The sequence below is a fragment of the Patagioenas fasciata genome, chromosome 5, assembly GCF_037038585.1.
Source record: "Patagioenas fasciata isolate bPatFas1 chromosome 5, bPatFas1.hap1, whole genome shotgun sequence".
Lineage (NCBI taxonomy): Eukaryota > Metazoa > Chordata > Aves > Columbiformes > Columbidae > Patagioenas > Patagioenas fasciata.
Genome location: NC_092524.1, coordinates 14,378,049 through 14,398,486, shown reverse-complemented (window position 1 = coordinate 14,398,486; position 20,438 = coordinate 14,378,049). Strand labels below are relative to the sequence as shown.

At 42.2% G+C, this 20,438-nt stretch overlaps 1 protein-coding gene and 1 long non-coding RNA gene across 7 annotated transcripts in view; one reads left to right on the top strand and one right to left on the bottom strand.

Annotated features, from left to right (window-relative positions):
• Positions 1–1,024: 1,024 nt before the first annotated feature.
• Positions 1,025–17,708, bottom strand: LOC139828084 (uncharacterized). Its single transcript, XR_011739292.1, has 4 exons — positions 17,363–17,708; positions 8,843–9,080; positions 5,297–5,370; positions 1,025–2,317 (listed from the first exon to the last, which is right to left on the bottom strand). It is a non-coding gene; the product is annotated as an uncharacterized lncRNA (long non-coding RNA).
• Positions 17,272–20,438, top strand: part of PLEKHA7 (pleckstrin homology domain containing A7) — a 156,488-nt gene continuing 153,321 nt past the window's right edge. For all 6 annotated transcript variants that reach the window (XM_065838381.2, XM_071808939.1, XM_071808940.1 and 3 more), the window contains exons 1-3: positions 17,272–17,414; positions 17,582–17,658; positions 17,841–17,898. In XM_065838381.2, the coding sequence (XP_065694453.1) occupies positions 17,332–17,414; positions 17,582–17,658; positions 17,841–17,898 (218 nt within the window). In that variant the 5' untranslated portion in view covers positions 17,272–17,331. The remainder of the gene's footprint in view (positions 17,415–17,581; positions 17,659–17,840; positions 17,899–20,438) is intronic.

Sequence of the window (20,438 nt, the reverse complement as noted above, 5' to 3'; positions counted from 1 at the left end):
GAAAGACTAATCATGATGTCTACACAGCAGACAAGATAAACTGCACATCAACTTAACTCAGGATGAAAAGAACTTCAGGTAAACTTGGGCTTTCTTTTTCGCCCCTTCCCCAGCACTGACCACTTGTGTCTGACTGGTTAACCCCCTTCAGTTTGATCCCTCTGCGAACTCAGGTCAGGAATGTGATTAATTAATATTACTTAGAAGGGCTTGAGACTCAATATTACTTGGAAGGGTGGAATGTGCTCTGTGTTATATGCCACTGCTACTAGTAATATTAGACACAGCTATATTCTGAACAGATTGATGACAAACCATTGCCTTTTATTTAAACAGATGAACTGGTTGCATGTCGTTGTGTCTTTGCTTTTATATCTAACCACTCTGAGGTTCTCCACAGAGTTTCTACATGCTTCCAAAATATTTTAAAAGATGAGATTTTAATACACTTTCTCAACAGTGGTCAGGACATTCCACTGCCCAAGGAATTAAAGTAAAGGTGGTGGTTATTTTTTAATTCATGTCTCATTCATCTAGAATACTTTGCATGCATGATTTTCTGTAAAATGTCATACTTACTTTAGTATGCATTTACAGTGCGAGTCAACATTAAGTATTCAAAAGGAATTGTATATTTGTCACAGCTGTGGTAAAGCAGCAATGATGCAATTGAGAACAGTATCAGGCTGTTACAGTCAGTTGTCCTGGGTATTTGGAATTCTGGAGGATCTTGGGTATCTGGATACATGGCTTTTATTTTGGACTGATGCAAAATTATTTACAATTCCTGATGTTTGTGCAGCTGTTTTCCCTTGAGAAAAAGAGAATCCCATTGGGGCAAAAACTTAAAGGAACAGGGAAAGATCAGAATTGGCACTCACATTCGCGAGAATCTGAATATCTTCACAAGTAGAACAAGAATAAAAATCTTTAATAGTTCAATTGCAAAAATCAGTAACTCCAAGAGGAAATCGTTAGACATGACCTTCTTGCAAGCAGGAATTAATAAAATGTAATCCTAGGCTACAACATATTTTAATTAACTTAACACCTCTTTCTGATAGATGCTAGTTTCTATAAATATCTGCATGTACAGTACTGCTAAGGAAATGGGTATAATCTTGAATTCCAGTCATGTTTCTGCTGGACAATGTTTTTGCTATTTTTTATTTTTCCCTCCCAACAGAATACAGTCTCCACACTGACCCTATTTATGAGATTATACTTTAGCCAAACTAGTTACTATGCCCAGCTAATGAGGAAAAATGACATTTAGCTTCCAAGCTGGCTATTTAATAAAACGTATGTAATAATAATTTGTATCCTTCTCTGTCCAGGAGGCTGCCATGAATCACTCACAGCTTTATTTTTTTGTTGGTGTGCTGGCGTTGATGCATATAATAGAAGCTGTATGTTCTCATGTCCTAAGATGCAGCAGAAGGCACGTATGAGGAAAGAAAGAACTACTGTAGAAGCAGTCACCATTTATACGTGGGGAGAGACAAACTAACAGGTAGAAAAGTGCAAGATGTTAAAAGCCAGGGATTTGCCTTTCCTGACTTCTCATTTATTGTGCAAAGCAAAACGTAGAAATAAATTCTTTGGGCAACAGTTAGTTAACAGGGGATGAATTCCACAGTCTTTATTGTGCTTGATGTTTCTCTTTTCATACTGAAACCTGGTGTTATAAAGTCTTGGACTGTCTCTCGAATTGGTGGAACTGTTCTTCACCATCTCTAGTGTTACTTAGGTTTTATGGTTAGTGATAATGCAACTATCAAGGCATACAAAGAATGAAAACAATTTAAAGCTTAAGAAAACTACTTTTTTTTTCACGTAGACATTTAACTAGTTAAAAAGGCATAGAGCATCTCTGTCAGATGCAATGGGCATCTGACAACAACAATGGGCAAGAGAATCACATCATCAAGCAGATAGCACAGGGAAACATGAGATCATCTTGTTTGCCACTTCTGCTGATAGAAGTTCATTGTGTGTTGTACACATTCAGAAATCTGTATTTCAGAAGGCTGGACTTCCAAGGAGAAACATGGCCATGCAAGGAACAATGGCTGACTTCAACAGCAGGCCAAGGTGGTAGAGATGGGCTGAAAGAGCTCCACCCTCCTGCTGCTCCATCTCTTCTTGCTGCTAATGATAGTAATGAAAGTGCTTGAACTCATAGGACATAGAGAGGACCGTGTCAGTAAGACAGCTATCATTTTTTTAGAAATGAAGAAAAGCCATTTCCAAACAGAAACTTACTCTTGTTTATTTATTTTCTGAGAAGTTCTTTGAGATGTGATCCATAATTGCCCTATATGGGGAAAATAAAGGTGAAATGGGGTGAAAATAAGAGAAGAGACAAAGTTACACAACTTTTCCTTTCTCTCTGCACTTCACTGTGGATTCAGTGGGAAGGAAACACACTTGGCCTTTCAGCTGGGCAGGATGTTCCCGGGGCTTTCCTGGCTGGTGCAGTAATCCACCCTTCAAACGCACATGTTGATGAGCTTTAGTGGCTTTTTTGAACCAGTAATCTACACCACTTCATTCATTGTAAATGGTGTAATGTTTTGCATTTAGAGAGTGCATTTCAGCCAGAGCTTTACAAATACTCATTAGGCCCCCAAACACTGCTCTGGAATAGATGAATAAATTATATGGGGGAAGTAATCATTAGAAACCCTGTTGTTTTGTCGAATGGTGTACAGTTTTCATGTAGCCAAGGACTTAAGTGCAGCAAGTCCTTGACACCTATTTTCACTTTCCTATATGAATATTCATTTTTCTTAAGTTAACATTTCATCCCCACATCTTATCAGAATTAAAATTCTTCCTCCTCTAATGGAAACTGTGCTGTTCCACTGCTGCAGACAATGGTTGGCATCAAATAAAATCATTCTTTGTTCCAAAACTAGAGTTAGAATCCAGTGGTTAATCAGATGCTGATAGCAAAGACTCCCGGTTTCCTTCACCTCCATGTCATAATACAAAAGACAATTGACATGTGGCTTGCAGAAGATTCACTCACGACATTCCAGGCACATTGGCCTTTGTCAATATACTAATATACAGCTTGTCATTAGATGTCACCTTACTTTGAGTTGTGGTTCTCTCTCCTAGTGCAAAATTGTTGAGCACTGAATTCTATCCTAGACATATCTTAAATACATGTATCTTACGTATATCTATATATCTTACGCTTGGCTAGTGCTGTATTTTGTTCTTAAAATCCCTCTAGAATGTTAAAACCAAAAGAAATGATGCTTCCAGGGACATATGGTGGGTTATTAAATGGTTTCTTCTAAAAATCCAGCCTGAATCTTATCCACTTTGATAATCTCCATATGTTTCTCAGTACATTAGCATCAGCTTAAATTAAATAAGTTTAGTTGGGGTGCTCATATTAAGAAAAAAAATAGCCATAATGGCATCATTTTTGCTAATTTTTTCAGTGAAGCTTATATTTGAATGGCTGGAGTTGTAGGCGCGCTTAATCCTGCCATCAGGTCTTATTACATCAGAACTTAGTTGTTCTCAGAGCCGAGGGTAAAAGCCTGTAATATCTTAACTCATCTTGTAACGGCTTTATGAATTGTATGTACGACGCCTTTTAATCTTCTTAATTCACAAGCAAAAAAACTCAATCTTAGAAAAGTAAATATTCTCAAAACAGCAACAACTGAAAATTGCAAAGTTTATTTCCCATGTACCAAACAAATTATTTTCTAGAGTTTAGATGACAATATCATTACCATCAGCTGTTCTTGCAGCACTCCAGGAGGACATAATGCTGATAAAAATGGAATTTCTAACGTGATTTTATCAGATTTGCTTTAGCAGCAATAACCCCAAAAGCAGGGTTAATTGCAATAGTGACCTTTGGCTGAGTCATTTCTTGGGAACTTCACCAGAAAGTGGAGAGAATGGCCCGAAGTGAAAATTCTAGCTGGTTACCCAACTATGGAAACGCCTCAGGCCACCACTGCTACTACTACAGCAAAACTGCACCTGCCACTCGGGAATTAGCACATTCCCTACAGATTTGCATATAATGGAAGTAGTTGTGATAGTTTCTCAAAAAAGTCTGGTTTTACCATGCCTTTGCCAAACCTCAGCCAGAAACATGTCATCTAAGGAGTCATTTATGTATTTAAAATATGTGCATTACTCTTAGGCTGTTGCCATGGGACAGCTACAGCAGGAAATGAGCAAAACACCCACATAATTATTGTTGACAGAATACAGTTCCAATTTTATCAAGTGTGACCCCTATGTGATATGTTGTTAAGACAGCCATCAACAGCTCAGTGAATGAAATACTGATTTGAAAAGTATGCGGTGCCCCAAAGAAACACACAATTGTTATGCTTGTAAAAAAAGAACATGTGAAAGATGTCTCCTTGACTGAGATGAGATGGGAGTAATTATTGTTAAGTCTCTGAAGAACAATTAGAGTTGCTTTTTATTAGATTTTCGTGTTATGATTGACATTGAAACGGAATGAATCAATATGTAAATCCAGATTACAATGATCTAATAAGACAGTGAGAAACATGATACTCTACAAAATAGTCTGTGAAAACCTATACAGTGCTGAGAAAAAAAAAACCATAAATTTATCATTTTGCAAACTGCCTTGCTTTTGTTCCTTTTTTTGTATTTAATCTGCTTAGCTACTATTTAAATTAGATTTCAGAGGACTCTGTACTTAAGAAGTGGGATATAATTCATCATTTGCAGAGATCACATTCCTTAGGTATCTAAATAAGAAAAGTTATTTATAACAGTGGTTTATAATAACCTTGGAGAGTTTTAACCATTAATCAATAACACTGGAGAGATGTTAAAGTATAAAATTGAATCAGGTATAACAATATTCCAGTTTAATAAATATCAGGATATAACTCGCTGAAATACATAATTCTCTCTCCTTAATTGCATGGTTACTTACTTCACTGATTAAAAGGAAATCTGTTTCAGGTGGGTTTTATAATGAATAGTAACAAGTTAGTATATTTAAGAGATATATGGAATACTCCTACTCCCTCAAGAAAGGAAGTCTCGGGTAAGAAATAATAATTTTTGAAATGTAATACTGCAGTAAATGAAGGAGGTTTCATTTCTTTTAAATTATGTAAAATAATGAAGTTCACAAGACATCTTTTTTGTATGAATTGAGTCTGTATTGTTCACCTATTTCAACAGTGACATTTTAAAAAGCGGGAATGAAAAGGTGTGATACACGTACACATGCATTCCATTACCGAACAATGTTTTGTACCCTGCTGACCTGTTCAGTGGTAAAGTAAGCTGAGGCACTGCGTCTATTTTGGTCTTCTCTATGGAAGTCCACCTACACAGGCTCTAGAGGAATGAAGAATATATGAGGGTTAAAAAAAGCATCTTTAATACCTTGACTCAGTCCAGTCAGATTCAAGATCTCTTTTCAAGAACTTGCAGAAGGCTCTTCTTTTTCTATCTGTGTTCTAAAAGTTATCTATGCTATTTTTAATTATTAGAGATTGCTCACCAGGTTTGTGCAACAGTGAGCTGGGTCTGAAGTGTTAGTGTGTGCCCTCACTGCTTTGGGACCTACACAGATGTGTTTGGAGAGCACAGCACCGCGCTGGGGAAAACGTCCTCTCTCAAACCCTTGCTACCCTCCCAAACTGCTCCCAGGGCTCCCTGGGGATCTACACCCCAGTAGTTCCTGAGCTGCCTGAGGTGGGAAGCAGTACGGCAGGAGTTGGTTGTGCATGCTCAGAGAGGCGGGAGGTCCACTCTCATTCTCATCCCCAGGGCTGGCTCCATGGCCCTGCGGACCCACCTGCACCCCGGGGTTTGGGGATTGCGGGCAGAGGACCCTGCAGCCAGGCAGTGATCACAGAATCACAGAACGTTAGGGATTGGAAGGGACCTCGAAAGATCATCCAGTCCAGTCCCCCTGCCAGAACAGGAACACCCAGATGAGGTTACACAGGAAGGTGTCCAGGTGGGTTTTGAATGTCTGCAGAGTAGGAGACTCCACAACCCCCCTGGGCAGCCTGTTCCAGTGCTCTGTCACCCTCACTGTGAAGAAGTTTCTTCTCAAATTTAAGTGGAAACTGCTGTGTGATGCCAGCCTCAGTCCTGGGTGAAGCCTTTGGATGGTGATACCCTGAAGACCAATTTGTAACCCAAAAGTAATAGCCATGCGTCTGCATCCCAGCCAACCTTCTGAGGAAGAAGAGTAACTATTCAGCCTTGTTGCATTTGAGATTGAACTGACTTGCAAACTGAGAGGCAACAGTCGTGCTGATGGTTTATTGCAGGAAGGAAAGATTATTAAGAGAACAAGACAATAAGAAGGGAACAGTGGAAATTAATTTCACAGCCCACAAAAGGGTTCTATGGCTGAACATGTGTCAGAAATTAAGGCAGAACTGGGATAGTGAAAATTTTGCCTATCCTGGATTTGCAACTTACAGATGTATTTTTCCTTTTCCAGGAAGAAGCCCATCTTTTATTTCTAGTTTTGTTGTGCTATTAATTATTTATTTTCCTCCTTAAACCAAACAAAAGAAAGTTGTATTTTAATATCACCCTGTTTTGGACTAGGGGAAGATAAAACTAGGTGAAGAAATGTAGGAGGCTATATATGGAACCTTGCAGTATTTGGGGATGGGGGAAAAGACTACAGAATCATTTAGGTTAGAAAAGACCATTAAGATCATCGAGTCCAACCGTGATTCATTCCACACTACCTCATTCACATCCACAGCCTATCACCTCACACCATGTCCTCCTTTCCAAATGCTGGATGTCACCTTAACCCTGACCACTAACGTAACTCCTCATGATGACGAGATGAAAGAGACCTCTCAGATTTATTGTTTTCTTTTGCCTCATTTTTGTTGAAAGCATGCTTTTCTGTTACTATAGCTACTGGCGCTGTCATGCTCACATATAGACACTTTATCACATTGTCTTTGGAAGCTGATTGATTGTTGTTGAAGCCAGGAGTGGAGGGGATACAGATGTGAAGCAGGAGACTCGAAAATCATGGAAGGACCTGAGCCCAGCATAGGAAGAGGCACGAAGGATTGGCAAGAAGGCACACTTGCTAGGGCTGTAATAGAAAGCTGGAAGAAACAATAAAGAAGGAGGATATTGGAAAACCTGTGATGAGGTATGTAGACTTCATATTACCAGAAAAATCAAGGAGCCAAGTTAACCCTCAGTTATCTCCTTCTGGAGACAAGCAGATAACCAAAATCTTAGATTCCCCTGCAAAGGAGTCTTTGAAAGAGGATCTGGGAGACCACAGTGGGAAGAGATTGCTCTGCCTGGCAAAAGCTTATTTAGAAAGAGGGCTGAGACCTTGGTGAGTTATAAGCCTGCTGAGAAAATAACACCCCTGGAAAGACAGAGCAGAAGATGCCAAAACTGATTCCTGTCTGGAGTTTTGTGTGGGGATTGTTATCAAGGGGACTCTAGAGTGAAGTTTTGGGTCTTGCAAACAAGCAACAAACTTCAGAAGGAGCCCAGATAGTGAATTCAGGGGTCTTTAATTGCTTTTTAAAAAAATGTCATAGTGAAGATTACTGGGAATATGAGACATTCTGCTTGCCCTGAGTGGGGCATATAGCTGCAAATAATAAAAAAAAAAGGCCAATATGGTAATGGCAGTTGCCAGAGGTGTGGAAGAGAGTAACACCAGTCTCAGGCTATTACACAGGATAGCGGACTCAAAGCTGGGAAAAAGGCTTTGATGGGAATATAGAAGTGAGGTATCTCATGTTGGGGAAAGGAGTGAAGTGCACAATCAGTGAGGAAACCTCAGAGAATTCAACAGTTTGATTGAAAATGTTAAAGCTTTTAGTCTTAAAGGTCAGAGATGTCCATCTTTCCATTTGTCCCATTTCCTACAGAAGGATCGTCTCTTCATACTCGGGTGTCCATGGCTGCGGGATGACAGTGGACCTATTTATGTTCATTAACATGGAACTGACTTCAGCTGTCTGCTTTAAAACAAACCAAATGTTGACAGTCACAGGTACGGAAATGTTGAAGGACTGAAGAACTGGGTTTCTTAGTGCTGGCAGGCCTACAGTGTCCTTTGCCAGGAAAGTAAGAAAAAGACCCTCAGCTGTTCATTATAAAAATCTTAGTTAAATGTCTGGAAATGATCCTGTAAGTGACTTTGGCATGTAACTTTTCTTCTGTATTTTTCCCTTCTACAAATAATAATTTTTCTTCTGTATTTTTCCCTCCTACAAATAACTTGAACGCTGTGCAGTCATTTAACTATAGCCACTTGTGTTTAGAATGATAAGACATGTTATGGCAAAATTATGACTATTTGTTATTTAATTACTGATTACCAAATATATCTTAGCACAAGGATTCTAGGCGTTAGGTATGTAAATTATTGGGACTTTGTGAAAGGCAAAGGAGAGAAAACGAAGTGAAGAAGTGATAGGACTGTTAAATATAGTAATCATAAAAGCTTGTGTGACAGAAATTGTAAATTGACATAGTTCTTAGGAAATGTATTCATTAATTTTTGCTTTTGCATGCATTTTTGGGCATTTCAGGGGACAGGCTTAACGATTCCTGAAATATAAATATTTGGGGCAATAGGATGCTCAGGTGAGAGGTAATTGGATATATTCAGATATTAGCATCTAAAAGGTAAATCAGTAGAGTATCTTTAAAAATGAAGGAGATTTGCAAGGAAAATAGAACCGTTTTGAAGATATCTTCTGGATTCCATAAAAGGTACTTTCAGCATGAACACAATTTTAAATACTGACAGTATTTTGGAAAAGAAAAGCTTTTAACCAAAGATAATTACCATTTTTCTTGCTCCTAGGAGAGTTCAGCATGGTTTGGAAGGAGAAGTTTAGATTTGCTGTGCAGCAGGAGTGTTGCCTTCTCAATGTCATTTCCCCATCTGTCTTGCTCAGCAGTGTAACAGTCTCAGCTGATCCATGTGTGCAGCCATCAGTCAGATCTTGCTCCATAGTGATACAGTGAGCCTGAAAATTATTCTTGTACAGTGTCTGCTGCGTCCCACATCTTCCTCAAAGGAACTGTGGATACAATTTGAACTTGTTTATATTCTTTCCAGTGGCCAGGAAAATGAATAACTCCTTTTTTTTTTTTCCATATTTGGAATTCCCTCAACAACAGATTTGCCATTATTTAATCTTTCTTACTTTATGAGCTATATTTATATTATCTTCTGGTACTCCTAGAATTTTATTGCCTGACACTAGTCCCATGGAAATTTAGGGAAACATCTCAATCTAGTGCAAGGGAAACAGGGTCTGTCGAGGTTTTAATTGCAGGTGACAATAAAACCATGGCAGATGTATTGTTAACGCACTCTCCCTGTCTTCCCCCTTGAGCCCCTCCCTCTACCCCCTTCCCACTAAGGACAGGCAATTTGGAGGGAAAGAAGGACAGAGAGAAGAGAGTTGGAAAAATTAAAAATATTTTACTAATGCTACTAATAAGAATAGAGAAAATAATACAAAATATACAAAACCAGTCTTGAAAGCAACTGCAGGGTCAGCACCCAAAGTCCTGGATTGGACTCTGCAGCCAACCAGAGCTGGATTCAGTCCGCCACTAGGTCTCAGTTTGCAGGGATGACCAGCAAGGTCCTCTCCTAATGTTGGCCATAAGGAAAAGGGATGAGATCCTCATGATCTCCCACTTTTATATGAAGTATTCATGTGAATGGGATGTTATGCTCCATTGGTCAGTTTCTTGGTCACCTGTTTCTCGTTGCCCCTCTCGCGAGAGGTGCATCCATGCTTATCAATAGCTTTGCACTCCATTGCTATGTTTACCAAAACATGTATCTGGTTTTCCAGGAAAATGCAGCTAATATGAAGGCTTTAGCTGACAGGCAAATTCACTAAAAGAGAAGCTTGTTTTTTAACAAAACCAGGACAGGCTCCAAAAATCTTTGTCTATAATTTGCCATTGCTTTCCTCAAAGCATAATTTGCCCTGTGCACAAAATGCAAAACATGTTTAATTTAATGTCAAAGTTCATAAAAAGATAAAACACAATCTATTGGTGTCAATATGTTCCCTGTTCCATTCAAGATTTATTTGGCATTGTGAGCAATATGTATTAATGCTGTCCTGGAAAGTACTTAGGCTGGAAATGGGTGATATCTTGCAGGTAGGTTTGCCAAACTTTTGTACATATCTTGTGACTCCTGCCACCCTTCCTTGTGTCCAGCCCTCCTGGCTTCTGTGGATTGTGTGGTTCAACTGAAAACATTCCAGAGCCGGACCAGAGCATGTGCTCTATCTTTAGTCATGTCATCAGTAGTGCAAGTCGCTTATCTTTCTTAACTACATCAGGGATTGTCCTTCGTCTTCTTGTAAATAAATGGTTGCTCTGTATTCTTTCTGGGAGCTAGACAGCCACTGGATAATGGTGCTTTTTAGTAGATATCAGGTGATGACGATTCTTGATGCCCACCAATTTCTAAAAATCTTAACATTTTGAATCATCTTCTGTTTTCATAGAAACCTAGGCTAAAAGGCATCTGGTGAGATTGTGTGTTCATAGCTGCTGATCCAAGACAAAATATGTATACTTAGAATCTCCCTGACAGAAGTTTTGTTTGGACCAGCCTTCAGGAATTGGTGATGAAAGGAATACCATAACATTCCTGCTTAGTCTTACTGCTAATTATATTTGGAAAATTTTCTATGTAGTATCTATCTTCAAATTTATCTTGGCATAAATCAAGCCAATTTCTTCTCACCCTGAAATGGATTAACAAGTACTGCAACTGACTGGTATGTATTAAAACACAACAACTATATTTTCGTTTTGAAAGGATACAATATTGACCTTGTTATCTTGTTTGCTTTCCCTACCCAGTAAGGTAATATTTGGTGTTTCTTCGACTTGAATAGTTTCAATTTGTCCTGTTTTGTTCTAAACAACTTTTGGACCTCAGACTTAAAATATATATTTGTATGTTTGCATGTTTGATCTATTTCTATACAGTGTTCCTTTACCCCACAGCACGAATCTGGCTCTAGCTGTGCATGGCCATTTTTTGTTTTTCAGGTTATTGAAGAGTCCTGTTGATGTCACTAATATTTTTATTCTGCACTGAGCTACTGACATTGGGTAATCAATCTCATACATTATTTTTTTTCTCTGTAATAGCTTTTGAAGAGACCCTACCCAGCAGTGTCCAAAGTCTACCATTTTTGTGGGTTCAAACTTGCAGCAATCAGGGACATCAGCATGTCTCCTTGAGTTAGCCAGGGACAAGGGAATCTATTATTGTGCTATTAATCATTATATATGTGTCCTGGTTTTGTTAAAAACAAGTTTCTCTTTTAGTGAATTTGCCTGTCAGCTAAAGCCTTCATGTTAGCTGCATTTTCCTGGAGAACCCAACACATGTTTTGGTTAAACCTAGCACTGGAATGCAAACTTATTGATAAGCACAGATGGACATCTCGCGAGAGGGGCAACGAGAAACTGGTGACTGAGAGACTGACCAACCGTGTATAACATTCCATTCACATGAATACTTCATATAAAAGTGGGAGATCACGAGGATCTCGGGCTTCTTTCCCTTTTCCCTTTTTTCCTCATGGCTGACATTAGGAGAGGACCTTGCTGGTCGTCCCTGCGAACTGAGGCCTAGTGAGAGACTGAATTCAGCTCCGGTTGGCTACAGAGTCTAATCCAGGACTTTGGGTGCTGGCTCTGCAGTTGCTGAGACTTACAAGATTGGTTTTGTATATTTTGTATTATTTTCTCTATTCTTATTAGTAGCATTAGTAAAACATCTTTAACTTTTCCAACTCTCTTCTCTCTGTCCTTCTTTCCCTCCCGATCGCCTGTCCTGAGTGGGAAGGGGGGAGAGGGAGGGGCTCAAGGGGGAAGTGGGGGGGAGAGGAGGTTAACAATACATCTGCCAGGGTTTGATTGTCACCCCGCAATCTTAACCCTCGACAATATGTCTTATATATAGTGCTATTAATAATTTTTTAATATATATAAATATATATGTAATAATTAACATTGTTCTCTTGAGATGGCTTTTCCCATGCTGTTTGAGAGTTCAACAGTGAAAGCTGCTTTCTCTAATTTGAACAAATACATCATATCTATTCCTTAGTGAAATTCCTCCATCATCCAAAAAGATGTTGCAGTTTTGGAGAAATGGCATCAGAAATTTTCCTGGAATGTGCATTTGCCTGATTTCTCCAAGAGCTCTTTCATATTTCCCCTACTGTCTGATTAACATATTCTTCTGTCTATAAGAATCAGTGTTTTGATTTCTGGTCTCTCAAGCACTTGCCACTGCCAGACGGGAATCTCACTGCACAATCTTGAAGAACAATTCAGTTGCACAACCTATACCTTAGTAATGAGAAAGATTGGGCAAACTGCTCCAATCTAGCAAACCAATCTGTGAAACCTTTTGTGATTTTAATTTTCAGCTGTTCTGAGCACAGCTGGTAAATCATGCTAAAAGGCATATTACACATTTTGCATTATGGCTTAAGAGCTTTCTTAACCGTGATTTAATAATTCAGATTCATTGCTTCTCAAACGTTTTGCCTCTGTCTGACCTGACACCTTTTATAGGTTGTGCTTGTCCTTTAAAAAATGTACAGACCGTGATGAAAAACTTATAACTCACAGGCTTTTCTACGCATTGTATCTCTCTTCAGTTAAATTTTCTGAAACAGCAGCAGCTTTTGACCTCTAAGACCACCAAATTCAATTCCATTCTCAGAAAAATAGGAAATAGAACATTAGAACACCCAGCAGCCTGAAATGCAGCTGTGATTCTGTAACCTCCTAGACACTGGATCTAATTGTGACCGATGGAATTACACTTTAACAGTTTTTCTTAGTTGGAGATTCTCATCTAGTATCTCCAGTGTTATTTCTAGATTCCGACTCCATGCTTTGCTGAGAGGTTACAGCACGTAAAGGGTTGAAAAAGTGCAGGGGAACGTGCAGACCTGAATGGGGTAGGGGTGGTGGTGTGTGTAATAAACATGGGAAATAAGGAAATGAGAAGATTTGGATGTTGGCACTGACAGGGTGAAGTTGAGTTGTAAGGGGAAGGGCTAAAAAGAAAGGGAGGAGGTAGAAAGGATGTTCATGTTCAGTTGTTTTATTTTATTCTGGAAATAGCAAAGTGTAGCTACAGATTTTGGCATACTTTAAAATATATATCACTTATCCGAAAAAGTGCTCCCAGGGGATGCAGACAGAGCAAGTAACATTACTAACATGTTCACATAAAGCTGCCAAATGTGGGTGCAAACTTGCAGTACTCAGGTTCCTCAGCATGTCCACCTGAATTACCCAGTTATCAACAAAAGGAGAGTCAAATTAGCTTTTATTAGACCCTTAATCTTGTTAAATAGCATATATCGCTTCCTTAGGGTGAGTTCCTGATATTGTGGCCTGAAACTCCTTATTTAAGCCCAAATACTTTCTTCCACATAGTGCCTCCACAGAGCAACGAATGATCTGTATTAGAAAATAAGTGGCCTAAACTAGCCAGGGAAAGCTGGAACCAGAGCTTGAGAACAAGCTGTGTGCAGGAAAAAAAAGAGAAAAGAAACCAGAAGAACCTTGTAATCTTATTAATGAATGATGCCTTGGAGACATTCTTCCTCCAGGACTCTAAATCACAAACCTACCTCCTGATCAGCCCAATACAAGTCAGCTTGTGAACTTTTATGAATTCATAGTAAGTTTTCATCTTGATCTTAATTTTAGACTAGAGCTCTGCAAGTGACTGTAATAAAACATACTTTTGCAATAATGCATTTATCTGCAATTAACAGCTGCTACAGGCACCATGATGCACCATGATTTGGTCATGTGATAAACTGAAACAGGGAGCTAATAGCTCAATGTAATGAAAGCATTTTCACTACAAGAACATGGGAACTAGTTGCTTGGAGAGGCTGTAGAATTTCCATCCTTGGAGTTTTTTAGATACTACCTGGACAAAAGCCTGAGCCACCTGGTCTAAATTCAACATTGACCCTGCAGGAGGTTGCATTACATGACCATTCTCTCTTATTGCAAGAACTGAGGAGAATCAATGAAACAGGAGCTGGGTTCCACATAAAAGGAGGTGATTCTTCATACATGGTTCAGGTAAGATGAGCATTAGGAACATTTTGTTACTGGCTGTTTTGGATGATAGAAGTTATGTGGACTCTAGTCTGGATGGGTTCACAGAAGAAATCTGCTGGGAGTTACATATGGAAGCAAAATCTTGCTCAAGAGCCTTCTGAGCTCCCAGCTGTTAAAGGCAAGTACTAGATGTAGATACTATCATCAAGTTGAGGGAAGAAGGGAGGAAGCTGGGGAGTTGCATATGATTGTTTGGCTCTTGCATGCTTTCTGGCACCTGCTCTTGTTGAGATCAGAGACAGAATACTAGGCTAAACAGACACTTAGTTTGACCCAGTACAGATGCTTTTAGGACCCAAAATACACACCACAATAATGTTTATTCAATTTAGTTACTATTCACTGTAAGTGGAGAAGCCTATCTAGCCACAGTGCTTTAGTGGCAAAAGTGTGGTGGAGTTACAAGCTGACAGAACATGAAAGACTTGCTTCATAGCATCAAGGTAAATTAATCTGTCCAGAGCAAGAATTTATTTCTTCTGCACAGATCTAAACATGCAATGACACTAAGCAACTTGTATTTGATTTACTCTGTAATTGCATGAGAACTGACCTTATTGAGGATTCTATGATAACACATCTAATCACAACATCACCAGAATGAGTCCAAATTGTTAGTGTTTCAAAGAGAAGCAGCACAAAAGTTTTAATCAAAATTCGGACTTGGTATAAAGGGCTAGAAGATGGTCTCTATTGCTTTTGAATAAACTAAAATTCCATGAATTGCTGGAATATGACAATATTGAGGAAGAATTTTTGATAGTGTAATCTCAGGGAAATTAGTCAATAGAAGTTAGCAATAGTTCTGCAGGTGCAAGACTTGGCTAAACTTCCACACCACCCCCTCTCCCCCTTGATTTCCAGCCCATGCTTTCTCATATGCAACTGAAATCAAACCACTTTCCAACATTTAGCCTGTGACATGTCCCACAGTAATGATTATTCTTGGTCTACTATAGAGCCATCTTCTCCAAGAGTGGCCAAAAAGGGACCCTCACAGAATGCCATCCCGATGCACCATACCTGCATGTTGTCTGAAACTCCTATGAAATACAGCAAAATTTCTCTTTTCCCATTGCTATTGCTTTTCTTGTCCCCTACTTTCTTCTGATGATGCATTTTAGTTATTTAGAAGAAAAAGCATACATGTATTTTCCCTGTACCACACTCTTCAACCCTCCCTACTGCTGGTTTCTCCCTGACAGCCATGCCCTCAGTACTCCTGTTTTCATTTACCCATTTGCCCTTTCTCACCCCTCTTTGCAGCCTGTCTTTTCCTTATTTAATAGTTTCCTTCTGCCCTAAGCTAGGAAACATCCCATTTCCTGGCTCTTTGATCCTCCTCTCTCTCCCCCGTATCAGAACAGCAAAACCCCATAGAGCCACACTTGGCTCTACCACTGCTGTTCTCATTGAGAGAAGCAGGTGAAGGATTTCCCTACCATGATCCCTCTTGGCTTTCTCAGCCCCCTCTTCTGCTGCAATTATCTTCCCTGCCAAGCTGATGCTGGGAGGCACAGGCTGTCACTCCTCGCCCAGAACCCCAGGCACCAGTACAGCTTAGGGGTGGACTTGCTGGAGAGCAGCATTGCAGAAGACTTGGGAGTTCTGGCCAACAACAGGCTGACCATGAGTCAACAATGTGTCCTTGTGTCCAAGAAGGCAAACAGTACCATGGGTGCAGAGTGTCACCAGCAGGTCAAGGGAGGTTTTTGTCCCCCTCTACTCTGCCCTGGTGAGGCTGCATCTGGCGTACAGCTCTGGGCTCCCAGTTTCAGAAGGATAAGGAATTACTAGAGGGAGTCCAGCGGTGGGCTACAGTGATTAGGGATCTGGAGCATCTTTCTTACAAGGAGGGTCTGCTCAGCCTGGAGAAGGGTGAGAGGGGATCTCATCAATGCTTATAAATATCCCAAGGGTGGGTGTCAAGAGGATGGGACCAGACTCCTTTCAGTGGTGCCCAACAACAGGATGAGGAGTGACAGCCACAGACTGAAGCACAGGAGGTTCCATCTGAATATGAGGAGAAACTTTTTTATTTTGAGGGTGCCAGAGCCCTGGAACGGGCTGCCCAGAAAGATTGTGGAGTCTCCTTCTCTGGAGACATTCAAGCCCTGCCTGGATGCATTCCTGTGTGATCTGCTCCAGGTGAACCTGCTTTAGCAGGTGGGTTGGACTAGATGATCTCCAGAGGTCCCTTCCAACCCTAACGATTCTGCGATATTCTCTGGTGATTGCAGCTTTTCCTGGAGCACTTAACTCTGTCCGTAGCTGCAGCTTCACTGTGCACCAGCACCGGTAGAAAACTTGATGTCACAAGTCTGAGCTTGGAGGGAGTGATGTGCAACCGAAATTCACCTGGCAGGCTCTCTCTTGTTACCACTCCCTCCTTTTCTAGGATATTGATGAATATAGGGGTTGGCACAGGTCCCTTGTGATACCGGTGACAGCTCTACTTGGCAACTGACTGTTACTGACTCTGCTTTTAATCCTCCAGCCATCGTCCCTCAAAACTGAGGTTCAAAGTCCCTATGTCCTTTCTCTCCTCACCTTCCACCATTGCTGTGAGTATCCCGGGACACGGTGGAAGTCAAGTGCAATCACACCTGTACTGATCCTTCCTTTTGTCACGTTCTGTGTGGCAGCCGGGACTCCGAGACTGGAGCAGGAGGTTGATCCGGCCTCTTCACTGAACGGAGATCGTCTCCACGGACGTGCCCCCTCCCTGCCAGAGCGCGGAGCCGCTCCTGCCCCCGCGGTGCGCCGCTTGTTTCCGAGCCCGCGTCGCCGCGTCCCGCTCGGTGTCCTGCGACTCGGGGGTGACCCCGGCGGCTGCCGCGCGGGGACGGGGCCGCCTGCCCACGCGGGACTCGGGGAAGCGCGCGGGACCGCGGCGAACAAAGGGGCCGGCGCCCCCTCAGGCTCCCGCCGCCTCAGCCGTCTGCCCGGGGCCGGTGCCGGCCTCCTGACGGGCGGGAGGTGTCGCCCCTTGCCCGCGCCGGGGCGCCGCGCCTCCGGCGGCCGCGGTGGCGCTGCCGAGCAGAACCGGGCGCTGGGCGCCGAGCGCCGGCCGCCCGCCCGCACCCCCTCCCCGGCCGGCTGGCTGCGCGCACCGCGAACATGGCGGCGGCGGTGGGGCGGGACACTCTACCTGAGCACTGGTCCTACGGCGTCTGCAAGGACGGGCGAGTCTTCTTCATCGAGTAAGGGGGCGCCGGCGGGCGGGGGCGCCGAGGGAAGAGATGCGGGGGTGGAGGGTGGCCCCGCTCCCGCCGCTGCCTGCCCGCCTCCCTCCCTCCCTCCCTCCCTCCCGCCAGGGCGGCCGCACGCAGTCTCTAACAGGTGCATGTTTTCCGCTTCTCCCCCGCAGCGACCTGACCCGCACCACCACTTGGCTGCATCCTCGCACCGGGGAGCCCGTCAACTCCGGGCACATGATCCGCTCAGGTGGGTGTCCGGGGGCGGCGGGAAGGCTGCCCCGCCCGGCCCTCGCCCCTCGCCCCTAGCCCCGTTAACGGCCGCTTCGCTCCCCTCCTCCGCTCCGCGGCCAGTGAGGCACTTCGCGGGCGAAGTTCTCACCCCTCCTTCCCCGCTTTCTTTCTCTTTCCCTCTGTCCCCCTCCCTTGCAGACCTGCCCCGCGGATGGGAGGAGGGGTTCTCGGAGGAGGGCGCCAGCTACTTCATCGAGTGAGTAACTGCCGGCCCCGCGGGGCGCGTTGGCGGCGCGGCCCTGGCCCGGCCGCGGGGCCGCCTCAGGCGGGTGGGGGGGCGCCGGGCCGCTGCCACCTCCAACCGGTCTCGACCCGGCACGTCCGCCCGTTTAATTAATGATCAACGCGAGGGAAAGTGACGAGCCGTGCGGTGTCGGATGGGGAAAGTTGGCTGCCGGGCGCGGCTGCTGCGGGATCCCCGCCTGCCGCTCTCGGTGGCTAGCAACAGGTTTCCCCGGAGGCGGCTCCTCAGGCTTTTTTGTCCTTTTTTTTTCTTTTTTTCGTCTGTGTGTTTTTTCTCTCCCTCCTTCCTGGTATTTAAAGTGCATTTTGCGGCAGGTGGAGCGATGCATTGCTGAGCGCCGGTCATGGTTGAAGGTGGATGTTTGTGTGGTTTTTTTTTTCCATTTATTTTAAATAGCTGGTGGCTGTGGATGTAGCACTGGGAAGTTTTGCAAGGAAAAGGCTTTCAGTGCTTCTTTCTAGAGAGAGGGCTAAACAGATGAACTTGCCTTGCCTGGGCTGGTGGTGGCCGTCCTATCTTTCATGTGCTGTATCTTATTCAGAGAACAGTTAAAAACTTGGTATGTGCTGCCTGTTAAGGCTCTTTTACTCTATGAGATGCAGGCATGTTGCAGTAAAAGAGAGTAACTAAGATAATTTATTTCAAACATTACTATATAAGGCTTTTTACATCAGTGTTTACATTTGTAAAAGCAGAGTTCTAATCAGTAAAACTTTGGTGTGCCCTGGATATAGAGCTGTGTGCCACTTACGATGTCTTAGCATTTTCCTTTAGAAATCTGATGATTGTGTGATAAATTCAGTGAAACTAACAGAAAATGATTGGAAAACACTCGGACTATTTTACTGCTTCAGTGCAGGACTGGAATGGTTAACCCAGGTCATTAGGTACAGTCCCCTATAACTGCTGACAACTGTGTCACAGATGTCAAGTTTTGAAATACCTGCAGAGTGATATGCTCCAAAACCTTTGAGAAACCTGAGGTCTATTTAATAAAGATCCAACTTCAAAACCATGCTGGGCCAGGTGAAGGAGGAAGTGACTGAAGCCATCATAAATACCTCACATGGTAGGATGTGTATTAAATAAAATTCCAGATGATCCTAAAATGTCCTTTTTTTACCTACAAAGGAGGAAAAAGGCTGTCGGTCCCTGTTTGACTGAGCCAGACAATTCCTTACAGTGCTAGATTTACCTCTCTCAACTTGTGTACAGGAGGTAGCAGCAAGGCGTTGGAGAGCAGCTGAATACCACTTAGAGCAGCCATCCTGTAACTGTGGTCAGTGCATTGAAAGGAAGGAATAAGAGTTCTTCTGGTTACGTAAGTGGCTGATGGAACTGTACAGTCTGTAAATGTATAGTAGAGAGATCTTTTACACAGGTAAATCAACACAAACTTGTAGGAATGCGTCTATTTGTCTTTCTGTCCTTTCCAGGAGCTTACTAGTGCAATTTTAGAACAGCTTAGGTTTCTTTTCCCCGCTGCTCTGTTTTGAAGACCACATTCATGTCTTGTTTGTCAGGCAATTACAAAACTTTTAATTTCTGATCTGTTAAATTATAGCTGTGTGCTGTCATAACTTGTGCTAATAGCATTCTTTAGCTTGGGCTGGAAGTGCTGCAGGAAATGAAATATGAAAAGGAGTGTGTATTTCATACAGCAATTGTATAAACTTGACCATCTTTAGCCAACTGAAGTTTTGTGAGGAGCAGCAACAATTTTTTGACATAAATCTGTTCAGCTGCATTGCTTCTGACCAAAGTTTCACCTGATACAGGATCTTCTTCAACAGTGATACTTCCCCCAGCACTGCTCTGACCTCTCTGTTTTCAGCTCAGAGACTTCCTTATCCAAGTGGAATTTCTCAGATTTTCTTTCATGAACGTAGTGAGCTTCCCTTGGGCTCACATAAACATCAGCATCCTTAGATGAGGATTTCCCTACCTCACTACCCTGTCCGTTCCTCCTGTGTTGCTTCCACTTGATGAGTTCTCAGCTTACAGAAGAGATCTCTAAACGCATGATTTCACATGTTGTACTATTAAATTCCATTTTCTGGCATTCCAGCTCACAAAACCCATGAGCTCTCATGTACAGCTACCCAGTCCTTTTTGTACTGGCCATGGTTTCCAGTCTGGTGTCATCCACAGAAATTTCATCAGCACATTGGCACTCCTTAGCTACTAATTTATTGAAGAGTGTCAGGAGGAATGCTACAAGTAACTCCTCTCTTGTGCTGATTTCCACTATTAAGACAACTTATTGTAGTTTTTCCTCTTTGGTCGATTTCTTTATGTATCTTGTAAGTCTTATTTATTTTTAAAATATTATTTCTTTAATGAAAGGAAAGTGTTACTAAGTAGTGTATCTATCCTAAATAATTTCACGTGGGACATAGTATCAAACATTTTATTTAAATGTATATATGCTAATTCCACTTACATGACTGATTTCTGGTGCAGCAGTAATCAATGTTAGATGAAACACTGGG